The sequence below is a fragment of the Bacidia gigantensis genome (assembly GCF_019456465.1).
Source record: "Bacidia gigantensis strain McMullin 20006 chromosome Unknown contig_180, whole genome shotgun sequence".
In the NCBI taxonomy this organism is placed as follows: domain Eukaryota; kingdom Fungi; phylum Ascomycota; class Lecanoromycetes; order Lecanorales; family Ramalinaceae; genus Bacidia; species Bacidia gigantensis.
This window is the reverse complement of record NW_025408596.1, coordinates 1,354,707-1,368,636: the sequence shown is the minus strand read 5'-3', so window position 1 is coordinate 1,368,636 and position 13,930 is coordinate 1,354,707. Positions and strand designations below refer to the sequence as shown.

The following is a 13,930-nucleotide window of genomic DNA, read 5'->3' as shown; positions in this document are numbered from 1 at the left end:
GAACGAGAATCTCAAACCTCTCCGTAGCCTCTCGCTGCCTTCAGCCATCTCCTCTGCTCCCACCAGGCCAGCGCAAGCGATGTCAAGCACAGCAATGTCATCGTCCAAGACAGAGTGATGAACGTCTTACCAACAGTAGCATAAACATTGATCAGATTTCCCCCGGCATTGATGATATCGCGAACACGATATATGAAGAAGGTATGACTCAATGTTGCGAAAAGGAAGAGTCCAGTCGTGACCTAGAGGAGGGTAACATGTCAGTCAAGTCAAAACACAGGATGCTGGTACTTACCGCGTTAAGATAGAATTTGATCCGCAGAAACTTCCATGAGGGTTCAGCCATTATAGTCAGCCCTGTCGTAATCATGGCAAGAACGTTTACGATCAAGCCTAGAAGGTAAGCAAGGAAAATGACAACAAAAAGGGCTTTGGTGCCCTTGACCAGATCACTAATCGTCTTGGTCCATCCAAGATCGGAGAGCTTCTTATTACCCTTTAGTTCTTTCTGAATATCAGCAGCAGGATCAATGCCAGAAAATGCCTTAGCAGAAGAGCACTTTGTAGGCTTCTTCTTGGGATGATGCGTGGCATCCATGACCGGCGATGGGGTATAATCTCCCTCACAGTGGGTCATTAAGTGGTAGCTGTACCATTCCTTGATACCGAGATCCTTTGCAGCTTCCTTGACAGCTTTGTTAGCTTGATTCTTTGCAGCGTCCTTGCCTTTGGCTGCTGCGCTAGTAACAGCTGCCTTGGCAGGCTGAGTGGAATCAGCAGCTCGCGCAGCAAGCTTACCACCCGTGCTCAATTGACCAATGTACGATGTGTTGATCTACATGATCTTAGTGAGAGTCGCACATAGAATATTCGAATACTGACCGTCATTATGTCCATGTACTCTAGTTGACCAGTCCGAGTGCCCGCAAACACACACATGAATGATATGATAAAGGCGCAAAACAAAAAGATTACTGCTAGAAGAGGCAGCTTTCGAAGCCGCCTCAAAAGGGTGGTGTAGACGCTCAGCATCATCGTGAATCGAAATTGGTCTAAGGGTACGAAGGGTCGAAGGGAACACAGGAAGACGTAAATGAACAATAAGTCGTAAGAAGGAATTGAAAACTGTATATGTAGTGTGGATTGGAGAAGAAGAGCAGCAACAAGCCTTTGAAAGCATTCTTTCTTCCAAGCAGCGAATGAATGAAAAGTAGTCCTTGAGTACAATTCCTCAAAGCCTTGTCTTTCTACGAACAAAGAAGCCATACTTAGCCTCTACACCCAACTTTTTCATCTTAGCCATTGTTTCTCCTTTTGAATGATTCTTTGTGGCTGTTGCTCCAGGCCACCTAGTCGTAACGAAGCTTTCATGCGGTAGATCGTGATGTCCTGCGGCCAGAATATGGTACTGTACCGCTCAATATCTACGGTTGTCCTGATTCCTGTTGCATTCAATACGCCACTAACAGTGGGGTCATGCAATTGTCTTGTGTCGAAGACCGACTGTAAGGAATGCGTGATTAGAAAAGACCCACTGTCTTGATGAATATCTTCGTACAGGGCGAATCTCAGCATTGTCCTCGTGGTGCATATGGCAGTGCATGTCCATCTGCGCCAAACTGATACCACTTGTAAGTCAAGTCTGCAGACTTGGCATCCCTATCTTACTTTGCGGTATGCTTCCCAGCCTTGACTTGCAGCGCGATTACCCGTAGAAAATAATACTTCTATTCAAGAGATCTCATCTCCACTGAACACCTAGCATCCTCAAACCGGCGGCTTTCTTCTTCGTACCTGTATCTGTTGAAGCGTTTTCCAGATAGTATCTAGGAAAGCCCGGTACATCCAAGGCAAGGAACCTGTACTCAAAGTCTGACTGACCAGGCCCCTTCACCATATGTAGCTGAACGACGCCTTTCCGCTCTGACCCCTCAACATTGAAGTGCATACGGAAGTGCTCTATACCCGTTGAGTCCTTGGATACATCGCTTGCTATTGGTCTTGCAAATGGCCTTTTATTTGTTGTCGGCTCACCATATGCTTTGATGGTAGTCCTTGACCCAAGCAGCTCCAGCGCTTTGGGATCAGCTCTTATACGATTCACAACTTGATTGAATCGCCTTGTTTTACTATTTGATCCAAACACTTCATCCTTCATAAGGTAGATGACAATGATCTAAGCGATGTCAGTCAAAACGATCTATCTTTATAAAGTCTCCTTACAAGTCCTGCAACTCCAGCAGCGATGATGGTTGCGTTGCCTGTTTGTTGAGCAGTTCGGGCCACTTTCTCCCCGGTCGTCAGGCTCTTCCAGGATACGCTTCCATCATCATTGACCACTGTAATTTGTTTCCGGGACTGAGTTGTATAGCTTTTGATTCCGTCAATACGTCGCAAGTGAGGGAGCTGCGCGTCCAAAGCAGAGGGCGTCGCTATCCAAGAGCGCCCCAAGTTGAAAAGGCGGGGACCACGGAGAGCTGTAGTATAGATTGGCTTTGTTATAGCCATTGCTGAACAGCGCCATTCGCATTTCCCCCGGTGTTTTACTGGATGCCCAACGTCGCCAAAGACCAAAGCGTTCCTAGGATATCGACCACCAGGACTAGCGCGAATTTGAGATACCAGCCTGCGTATATATGATATCGTTCCCCTTGCGATGAATCGAATTCTCCTTCAGGACATCAAAGCATCCCTGAGCGCACTGTACACCGATCTCTGTAAATTGGGCCAAGGGCGCTGAATTTACTCGCTTTGTTTTGTTATTGCTGTGTGTCAAGACTCCACGTTGCTATGGCGCTCGCTAGCAAAGCACAGTCTCAGAAAGTATTCGAGAAGCTCAAATCAAAACCTGCAAACAAGGTACAAGTTCTCATAATTTCAGACGTGAACACAACGCTCACGTGGATTCTCTGTAGGTATGCTTTGATTGCGGCACTAAGAACCCGACATGGTCATCTGTCCCTTACGGTATCTATCTCTGCCTCGACTGCTCCTCAAACCATCGTAACCTGGGCGTCCACATCTCTTTCGTGAGATCTACGAACCTTGATCGTAGGTTCACTAGAGGAAGATACAACCGTCATGTGACTGATAGCTCGTAGAATGGCAATGGGACCAATTGCGAATCATGAAGGTAGGGGGCAACGAATCAGCGACAAAATACTTCCAGTCACATGGTGGCACGGCTGCCCTTGCAAGCAAAGACCCGAAGACCAAGTACACGTCCAACACAGCAGTAAAGTACAAGGATGAGCTCAAAAGAAGAGCGGCGGCAGATGCTAAAGAGTATGGACTTTCTTAAGGCCATACTACTACCTGGACTAAAATATTACTAGATCCCCTGAAGAGGTCGTTGTCAGCGATATCGTAATTTCTACACCCGCCGAAGAATCTACGACTCCAGAAGGTAGCGACGACTTCTTCTCATCATGGGACAAACCGACTATCAAGCGCCCCTCCAATCCACCTTCGAGAACGCAGACGCCGCCAGTCGTCGGTCGAACCGCCTCTCCTTTCCTCAACGCAAATGGCAATGCGCAGCCTCGATCCAAGTCACCTCTAAAAGAAGTCATTAGTGATGCTCAAGGCGCAACTCAGCAAGCGGTTCCATCAGCCGCTATTCGTAAACCCACGACTTCCACCGGACCACGGAAAGCGAATATTCTCGGCGCAAAGAGGGGACAGAAACTGGGTGCGAAGAAGATAGGAGCGGGGGAGGCTGTAGACTTTGAAGAAGCTGAGCGAAAGGCAAAGGAAGAAGCTGAACGGATAGCAAAGCTTGGGTATGATCCGGAGGCTGAAGAGGCTGAAGCTCAGAGTAAAATGCGATCCGCGAGCGTTAGTGAGAAGACAAAGATAGCAGCACCGACACCTGTGAATCCTGCACGGCCTAGCGGAACATCAGGCAAAGGTCATGAAAGAACGAAGAGTGAAATGGAGCGGCTAGGCATGGGGATGGGACGACTTGGATTTGGGCAAGTTGGCACCAGCAAGCCTACCGCAGCTGCTCCGAAGAAAATGGGCTTTGGTGCTGTTGGTAGCAGCAAAGCAGTGGAAGATGGTACGTAGATCGAAGACTCACCGTCTTGCATTTCTAACATCATTTCCAGATGACGATGAACGCTACGCCCGCTCAAAATTCGGCACTCAGAAAGGCATATCAAGCGACGAATTTTTCGGTCGCAACAACTTCGACCCAAACGCTCAAACTGAAGCCAAAGATCGGCTACAAGGCTTTGAAGGCGCTACATCTATTTCCAGCAATGCGTATTTTGGTCGTCCGGAGGAAGATACACCCGAAGGTGGAGAGTACGGCAATTATGGTGACTTAGAGGGTGCGGCGAAAGACTTTGTGCGAAAGTTTGGTGTGACTGCTGGTGACGACTTGGAGAACCTCACGAGTATGCTTGGCGAAGGTGCCACAAAGTTGCAAGGTAAGAGGATTCGCCTCAGCTTAAGACTTCTAGTGAATCATACTGACAACTCTTGGTGACAGGTGCTATACGAAACTATTTGAACAATTAGAACAGCGTGTATAACGCCGATTCAAGAGCGTGGAATTGATGTCGCCCGTCTGTAGGCAAGTTAATGTCTGCTGTTCGTCACAGCATCACGATTTGCTCATAGAATTAGACTGGAAGGCATGAGCATTTTCATCTATTAATTTATTCCCATCTCATTCAGAGCGACTAGAGTACCCTAACCTCCACGACCGAATCGAATGCTGCATGCATCTATTGCCTCGTTGAAAGCTCTAATGCTTTAATCTATCATTCAATTTTCCAACCACTTTGGTTATTCGAACCCTAGCTGACACTTTCAGGATTTGGCCACTCGTTGGTCATCATTGCGAAAGCTTCATACGCTGTATTATACACATAGTGCTAATGTAATGCCCGTTTTTTTACCTTACTTGAAAGTTATTGAATGATGAAATAGAAATAGAAATTACAATTAAGTATTTAATTGAAGACTTGATTCGGGATACAAGTTCAATATTGACCAAAACATTGGATGGTATCAAAGATTGCGGCATACGTAATAGAACAAGAAAAGAGCACACATAATTATTACGAGAGGCTCAACTAGCGCTGTTAGCATACTGTATTTTATATTCTGATGAACCGATTTGAGCTCGAATGCAATACTTCGCTTCATGCCCAAGTCCCCTATTCTTTGTCGCTACGTCCACAAGCTCATCCAAGAACAATTTCTAGCTTCTCCTCTGCGGTCTCGTCAAATGTCTTCTTCAAACCCCTCAATCGCAACCCTCAAACGCATCTCCGCCCCGGATCTCCGCACCCTCCTCCTCTCCCCCAAAGCCTCCACACTCTCCGTCATCGACGTTCGTGACGACGACTACATAGGGGGCCACATAAGTAGCTCAATCCACGCGCCTACCAACACCCATGACCATAAGATTCCTGAGCTCGTTCGGAAACTAGCAGATCAGGAGATCGTGGTATTTCACTGTGCACTTTCTCAGCAGAGGGGGCCGGGTGCTGCCCTGAGGTATATGCGGGAGCGGCAGGCGAGGGGTGAGAAAGGGGAACTGAGTGGTGGGGTTATGACGGAGACGAAGAAGGGGGGTAATGAGACGGTGGAGGTCAGCGATCCGAAAAAGGGTGAGCAGGAGGTCTATGTGCTTGATAGGGGGTTTGTGGGATGGGTGCAACAAGGGTATGGGAGGGACCAGAAGTTGACGGAGGGGTTCCGTAAGGAGGTATGGGAAGATTACGAGTGAGATGCTAGAGGGTTCAGTCGAAGAACGAGAGTCCTTTTGCTCATTTGGGATCTCGCCTCGGAATGGAGCGATCTACCAGGAACCTTGGTAGGGTGGGATATGGTAGGCCCTCAAGCGCCGATCTAGGATCATTCCGCCTGGATTTGTGGCTTCAGCTAGATATCCGACAGCGGGAGAGTCCAACAAGCCAGCAGGTACGAGGCCGGCATGATGAATAAGCACGCCTGTTTTGACGGATAGAATACATCAAACGACGGATCGCAGGAGTCGAGACTAGTATTGGAATTAAGCCCTCTGTCATTACACTACTTTGCTCTAATTTTCAATGGGCGAGGCGAATTGGACGCTGATTCAACTCGGTGTCACAAACCCACGCGGCATCGGGTTTTGAGCGCGGATGGAATTCACGGCAGTATTCAATACGAACAAAGTTGAACCTAAAGAGCTTAGGCATTCTGAGGATCAAAAAGTGGAACGAGTCTTGAAGAGAGCTCTCTACACTGGCAACATGTTGGAAGATTTGAAAATAGTGAAGACGGTGTGGATATGCATCGGAAGCGGTCTGAACATATATATACCCTCCGCTCATTCTATTTTTCTTTTTTTGAATCACATGGCTTTTAAGGGTTACGGTATACACGCCGCCCACCAATCATTCGATACCAGCCCCATCGACCACTTGACGCTTGTTTCAGAGGACAGTCGACATATTTGGTGTATATCGTGGTGCTAATCTCCTCAGGGGCCCGTGACCGATCCAAGATCTGCATCTCACAATGCGCGGTGTGATGCACGTCACCAATGTAACCATCCAGAACAGCCCCTGCGAGGACTGCTCTGTGCATCTTCCTCCATATATAGGTGTAGCGCAGCATGTGGTATTCCTGCGTCACGTACACCTCATGGTAAAGGCCGGCGGCGACGGACGTGAAGTTCACGGTTTGCTGGCCTTCGGCGTCAAGGTACCATCGCCAGTCTCGTGCAGCTAGAAACTGATCCACAAGCTCTGGGTCGAAACATCGGGCTGGTAGCCAGGCGAACGAGATTACGTCGAGGCCGCAGCGGAGAGAGAGTGCTTCGTTACTCAAGCTCCCACAAGTTTCCGATGCGGGAACTTTCGATGTGAGGTTTTACAAGAAAAAACGAGACCGAAAACAATCATTGCCACTGCTAGAGCGAGGAGATATCGGAGGTATCTTGAAAGGCGTTTGACTTTTTGGACCACCACGTCTGTTCTTCAAAAAATCCAGAACCGGCAATTTCGCCAGCTGTAGGGGAGTCTTGTATACGAGGCTTGCTATACAGTGTCCATGTTTACCGAATTGAAGACTCGGAGATTCAGATCGATTAGTGTGGTGAAATTGTTTTGGAACAATCTCTCGTCTCACAGGATTTCAAGAGAGACGAGCTACCTTTCATACCTGGCTTTGATGCTGCACGCGCCGCTCCTCGGGAGATGCTCTGCTATGTGATCGGTCAGGCCAAAATGGGTGTCAGAACAAAGAAGTCGAGTATCAAAAAAATGGATAGTGCTCCCATTCCTTGACTTTTGACCCAGGTCTCTCTGCTTTCGGATTTTCGTGGGTGTGTAATCGTAGCGCAGCTAACGACCTTCTAGCCCCGAGCAGAGGCCCTAGTCATGCGATTCTTGCTTTCATGATCCCAGTATAGTAGTCGAAATTCACATCTACTTGACTGTGGATCTCTCTCGTAGGTAAGTCCTATATGGTGGTAAAACACACTTCTTATACTTCTGCCTAGGGATAGGCAGCTAAACGAACGTCGTGTTCTTCTTGAGTGAACGCTCATCCCCGAGCCCAATCCTGTAATTTTCCGAAAATGCGACAGACATGTGTGGTTTGTGCATTAGGTGCTGGCCTGTGGTGATAAGGATTTACGATCCATGGAATAGTGCTAACATCGGAATAGCACTGAATCGTCTGCCGAATGGAGTCCACACAATTCTCTACGAAATGAGCAAGGGCATTGGATATGGAAGCATTGTGAAGGCAATTCCATACCAAGGTGAATCTGATACTCTGACAAGGCGTCTCCTGCAAGACCCTCCTTCTCCCTGTACCTCTCGGGATATAAGGCTCTGCGAATACTATTCTAAAATAACTCTAGCGACAGGCCATCATTCAAAGCATCAGTCCGTATTACTAGGCAATGCAATTGACGAAAGACCGCAATTCCCACAATGTAATGATAGTCATCTCCAGGAATGGTAAGTGATTGAGTGGGAAGGCACAAGGCCTCACCCTTGTCAATCTGGACAATGCCAATATCTGTGTGACTAAATAATGGCTTTCATATGTCATGAAGACATAAAACATACCGCTGTAAAGCTCGTTCCAGCCCTTATCTACCTCATCCGTGGAGGCCCCTGATATGGCGTTCTGTCCTCGTGAAAGTTATTGTGAAAGATAACTTTCACGTGTTCAATCGCAGGATTGGCCGGTGCTATCGTAGAATGAGTACATCCACCATCTTGTCCAGGCTATACCAGTAGGCTTACAATATAGTTGTGCAACAAGGCGGTCATATCATTGTCGCAGAAGGAACAGTAGCAATAAGACCAGAAAGCAAATCATACATATCCCTGTATAGGCCGCCAACTTCCATGTTCGAAGAGACTTTTGCATCGCAGCCCTCGCATGTCTATCGCTTGTAGCCTCGTCCTCGCTAATTGAGTCTAGAAGTTTCTCTATAAATACGGGTGAATACGACTCTTCACCGGCTTCCTCTTGTGCACCCTGTAGCTTGAACATCCTTTGGGACATTGATGACTTTATTTTTGTGTTTGTAGTACTCTCCTCATGTTCGCGTCCAGGAGGCTGGCTTCTGGTACGCGGAAATGATTCGCCCACTGCTCTAGTACAGATTGATCTCGCTAAATAGCTACTCAGATAACTAGACAGCTTCGTAACGACTGGTCTCTATGTTGCTATCGAAATTTCATACCGGTATTCATCAATTGTAGGCATGTCAGACCCGAGAAGACGACATCGAGAATCATTCGGAGTACTTGATGGTGGCAGAATAAAGCTGCAAAGTAATGACCCAACTAATCTTTCTTGGTTCTTACCGGATCCGCTAGGGACCTGCTGATTGCAAGATGTTCAGTCATCTGTTGCCTGCAAAACATAAGATTTTGGCAAAGTGGTGTCGGAGAAGCTAGCAGACGACCCTAGCTACAAGATGCTCACCATACGAACCAAAGCACTCCGCAAAAAAGGGAGGGTATGGGCCAGATCTACGTGCATACGCTTAGTAGATGATCAACGCTGCTTATCCGAACATACATACGCGAGATCGACGTAGCATAAGCTGACGCTTCTCGGGCTCCCGACAGGGTGAGCTGCGGATATCTCGAAAAGAAATAGAAAGTCATGTTACAAAGTACAGAAAAAATCTTCGTCGACTGAATGCCTACCGATTTGAGTTTAATTCATCGCTTCTCGTAAATTTGCTGCATGTTGTCTGCCGTCGACACTGGGAGCAGGCGAGCGAGCCTTCGTTCGGTGGCCAGCACCAGACTGACTTCCCTATCCGCTGAATACTTGATCCATCCAACGATGTAGACCCATCGGGCTCGGGCTGTCTCAAGAACTACTCAAGTCGACAAAGGCTTGCATTCAACGATATAGATAGACAACGATACTCTAAAGAGTGGTTCGCTAGATAGTGCTACTGTAATAATTGACTAGGCATAGGGAAGCAGGATCTCGCACGCAAATTGACAAAGACGACCTAACAGACATAGATGCTACAGATAGAAGTTGAAATCTTGAGCAAAATAGTGTGCTGTTCAAGTCGTCGCTGCTCATTTCATTTCAATGATCTCGGGTTGTATATCTGTATGCGATCCTTATTTCAGGAGAACTTAATGATTTCGCGGGTGATTTGCCTTTTGCAATATACCACCGTGTAATGTGTTTGATATCATGCGACTCGTCGAGAAGAGACGCTGGCTATCGCTTAAGCTTGCCAAGATTCTTGGAGGTCGCGTAAAATTGCCTCGTCTAGACCAAGTCTTTTTCAACTTCCTCTGGTACCATTTGTAGCAAATTGTACATAAAAAATCTCCTCGCTTGAGCGCGATCAAAGCCATCATGAAGACGACCTGGAAGGACATTGCTCCTGTGCCGTCAAATCAAGAGTTTCTAGATGTGGTTTTGAGTCGCACACAACGTCGCCTACCTACTCAGATCAGACCTGGGTTCAAAATTAGTAGAATACGCGGTGCGCAAATTGATGATGCCTCACATGCTATTTAATCTAAAAGTTGATAGGCTTCTACACTCGTAAGGTCAAGTTCACACAAGAGACCTTTTCCGAGAAGCTCGGGGCAATCCTGGAGGGCTTCCCTCGCCTCCAAGACATACATCCTTTCCGTGCGCTCACCACACTGTTGAGACTATGAAACTTTCGCTGACTGCTACATCAAGACAAGGATCTCCTCAATACTCTCTATGATGCCGATCATTTCAAGATTGCGCTCGGACAGCTCTCAACCGCAAAACACCTCATTGAAACAGTCTCAAGGGATTATGTCCGCCTCCTCAAATATGCTCCCTCTCTCTACCAATGCAAACAACTGAAGCGTGCCGCCCTTGGGCGGATGGCTACGATATGTCGGCGACTGAAAGATCCACTTGTCTACCTAGAACAAGTACGGCAGCACTTAGGCCGTCTGCCTTCAATAGATCCAAACACCAGAACGCTCCTCATATGTGGCTATCCAAACGTTGGCAAATCAAGTTTTCTCAGAAGCATCACAAGAGCAGATGTGGACGTCCAGCCATATGCCTTCACCACAAAGTCACTTTTCGTTGGACATTTTGACTACAAATATCTTCGATTTCAAGCAATAGACACTCCAGGAATACTGGATCATCGCCTAGAAGAGATGAACACTATAGAAATGCAATCCATCACTGCCATTGCTCATCTGCGCTCCGCAATCCTCTACTTCATGGACCTTTCGGAACAATGCGGTTACACGGTTGCCTCTCAAATTCAGCTCTTCCAAAGCATCAAACCTCTTTTCGCCAATAAGCTTGTCCTCATAGTCGTCAACAAGATTGATCTCTGCAAACCAGAGGATCTTGATGCAGAGACAAAAGCCCAATTAGATGGCATCCTCCAATCTGGTAGTGTTGAGCTGCTCCAGCTTTCTTGTACGACAACAGAAGGCATAACGGAAGTCAAGAACGCTGCTTGTGAACGACTCATCGCCGATCGTGTGGCTCAAAAGCTGAAAGCCGGCACCAATAGCTCTGGTACCGTTGGCGGTCGTCTGGGGAATGTGCTCAACCGCATACACGTTGCCCAACCTCTTGGCGGCATAGTTCGTGAGCCGTTTATCCCTGAAGCCATCAGGAATATGCGTAAATTCAGCAAAGACGACCCTTTCCGCCCGCGTCTTGCGCGAGAAATTGAAGAAGAGAATGGCGGCGCGGGTGTCTTCAATGTGAATCTCCGGCAAGACTACAAACTCGACAATGACGATTGGAAAGAGGATCGTGTCCCCGAGTTCTTGAACGGGAGGAACATAGCCGATTTCATCGACGCAGATATCGAGTCCAAGCTGGAAGCACTAGAAGCCGAAGAAGAGGACTTGCAAGCAAAGGGATTCTATAATAGTGATGAGGATCTCGAAGATGCACATACCATTGACATACGAATGAGGGCGGAGGTAATCAGGAAGAAACAAGATGAGATCAGGGAAGAAGCCAAAATGAGGAAGAGTCTCAAGAATCGTGCTCTCATCCCACGGGCTAAACTACCGAAGAAGCTATCAGTGATGGAAGATTCTCTGGACAGACTCGGATATGACACCACAGCTGTCACTGCGCGAGCCAGGTCACAGTCACGTGGCCGGACCTTGCAGAGGGCTGAGAGTGAGGGGGACGCCATGGATGTCGATATCCCGGAAAGTAAGCAAAGAGCGGCAAGGGCTAAAAGTATGGTACGGAGTCAGAGTAATCGGAGAGAGGATGGAGTGAAAACCGTGGTGGCGAGGGAAAAAGCGGAACGATTGATGAAGCTGGGCCAGCAGCGAATGAACAGGGCTGCGAGGCAGGGAGAAGCGGATAGACATACTACTTCTGCTAAGCCGAAACATCTGGTGAGAACATGCTCGTCCCTTTCTTCAGTCTCTTTCATTTTGGTCCGTGCTAATCAAAGCTGTAGTTTACGGGGAAACGAGGAATGGGAAAGACAGATAGACGGTAATAGAATTCATGAATCCCAATTTGATGCGTCATGCTACGATTCAAGGGAGTTTACCGAGGCCTTCTCTCCCCTGCCGAAAGCTGCTCTCGTTACTTTCCATGAAGTTTCCAGTATAGAGAAGTCGATGAGGATGGTGATTCAATATTAGTAATACTGCTGACTCCTAGGACCTGCGCTAAGCCTGCAGGTATGCCTTCGGTTGGGCTCACGAGGCTGAACGTCAGTTGGGAGGCTATGCATCTCAGCTTGCGCCCTCGGACCTTCAATAATTTCGCTCCTCTCTTCTCGAGGTGAGATCGTCGTCTATCTTTGCTATGGAAGGGGTCACCTAGCAGCGAGCATATCTGGTTTGGGAGAAGCAGCCGGCATCGCTGGACTCATCACTCTTGCGGGGCAAGGGATACATGTAAGCTCAGCTTTGTATACCTTCATCAAAACGTACAAGGCTGTGGGACCGAAGCTTCTCGAGGTTGCAGATGAGGTCCAGCGATTGCAAGGAACGCTCAATGGTGTTGAAGCGATCGTTACTCACGCGCCCGTCGGTACGTGGATGTCTGAGTGCTGCTTGCAATTGCAAAGCAAGCTCAAAGCCTGTGAAACCAAAATACAGAGATGGAAAGAACGTATAGCACTGGATCTCAGTGGCTCATCTAAACCTAGAAAGTTCTTTAGAGATGTCAAGATTGCGAGCAACCATGGATTCTTTGGCGAACTGCGCTCCCAAGTGGTGCAATGTCGGGAAGAGCTGATTCTTGAGCTCTCCGTTTTCCAAAGGTAAAATGCTGATCGCTCCAACATGTGGAGGCCTAGAGTTGACGATCCTTCTACAGTGCGACAGGCTGCCTTGTAATTGAAAAATCACAAGCTACGTTCTCAAGCCTTGAGACCTTGCGAGGGCACCAAGAAGATTCTTTTTCGACAATTAGCCAGAATATGAAGAGAAGTTCTCAGAGACTTGGAAATAGCTTGCAAGTGTCCGACATTGCTGGCATTGAAAGGAGATTGGACATGCTGTCTAAATCGCTTCAACAAGTCGCAGGTCAGGATCTTATGCTCATGACCGGGCCCATGCCAACAAATACTTCACAATCAAGGAACGACTCGCAGATTTCTCTTGTGGATGCTGAGCCGGCCGCTATCCAGAAGAGAGTCGACCGACCTCTGCAAGCCGAAAATTGCCGGCGGTGGAACATGGTCTTCCGACTCGTACAGCCAGCAATTCTGGCCTGTGACCACGACGGGAAATTTAGACAAACACTCGTGGCACTAGAGACCCCAAAAGTCGCGGCCCTTGGCCAAGACCAGCTTCTGCCTTTGCTCCAGTGTTACTTAGATTTACGTCTCATCATATGGCTGATCCAGCGCACCAACATCCATGCCTTCAGCTTCGCTGGGGGTGGACGCCGGTCTTTGCTTTTCAGAGAGGCCCAAGTGTCTTTCGTTTGTGATATCCAGCATCGTCTTAATCTGATTTACGTATGGGAGGAAATTAAAGATCAGCCTAAAGATCGGATGCAAATTGCCATTGACACAGTGATTTTCGCCTTCTGGCTGCGAACATTGACATTGAAGGAATGACGTAGTCTGTCCAGACGCAGATTGATATATATGGATCATTTCTTGAAGGAATACAAAGAAAGCATCATCGACATTCAATACCGTCTAATGATTCACCAGGAGATCTTGTCTGCCACTAGAGCTCGGAGGAAACAAGTTCCGATGGGAGATCAGGAGCAGCAAGCCATTGCTCCACCTCAAGCCCATCTTCATGAAGAGTTGACCGAATTGTATTGTGGACTCTATCGGGGACTTTATGCAGCAAATCCAGGTATTTGTAGCGAGTTCACGTATTCATAGCGCGCTTGAATCTTCAGACACTCTATGACATTGAAAATGCACAAGTTTGAACTTCCGTTCGCACGTTGAGGAAAGTTTTTGTGTCCTTAG

At 47.7% G+C, this 13,930-nt stretch overlaps 4 protein-coding genes across 4 annotated transcripts; 2 read left to right on the top strand and 2 right to left on the bottom strand.

The window, feature by feature from the left end:
• Positions 1–11: 11 nt before the first annotated feature.
• On the bottom strand, positions 12–939 carry KY384_003329 (uncharacterized protein; the record flags this gene model as incomplete). Its single annotated transcript, XM_044811847.1, has 3 exons — positions 12–242; positions 296–835; positions 883–939. 3 exons carry the CDS (start codon positions 937–939, stop codon positions 12–14), a joined length of 828 nt encoding a protein of 275 aa, XP_044670980.1.
• Positions 940–1,741: 802 nt separating this feature from the next.
• On the bottom strand, positions 1,742–2,508 carry KY384_003328 (uncharacterized protein; the record flags this gene model as incomplete). Its single annotated transcript, XM_044811846.1, has 2 exons — positions 1,742–2,176; positions 2,224–2,508. The coding sequence occupies 2 exons, from the start codon at positions 2,506–2,508 to the stop codon at positions 1,742–1,744; spliced, it is 720 nt and encodes a 239-aa protein (XP_044670979.1).
• A 619-nt stretch (positions 2,509–3,127) lies between these two features.
• Positions 3,128–5,743, top strand: KY384_003327 (uncharacterized protein; the record flags this gene model as incomplete). Its single annotated transcript, XM_044811845.1, has 4 exons — positions 3,128–3,285; positions 3,336–4,060; positions 4,110–4,433; positions 5,217–5,743. The coding sequence occupies 4 exons, from the start codon at positions 3,128–3,130 to the stop codon at positions 5,741–5,743; spliced, it is 1,734 nt and encodes a 577-aa protein (XP_044670978.1).
• Positions 5,744–9,858: 4,115 nt separating this feature from the next.
• Positions 9,859–13,561, top strand: NOG1 (Nucleolar GTP-binding protein 1; the record flags this gene model as incomplete). Its single annotated transcript, XM_044811844.1, has 7 exons — positions 9,859–9,988; positions 10,039–10,140; positions 10,195–11,876; positions 11,942–11,979; positions 12,151–12,170; positions 12,229–12,757; positions 12,814–13,561. 7 exons carry the CDS (start codon positions 9,859–9,861, stop codon positions 13,559–13,561), a joined length of 3,249 nt encoding a protein of 1,082 aa, XP_044670977.1.
• Between the last annotated feature and the right edge of the window lie 369 nt (positions 13,562–13,930).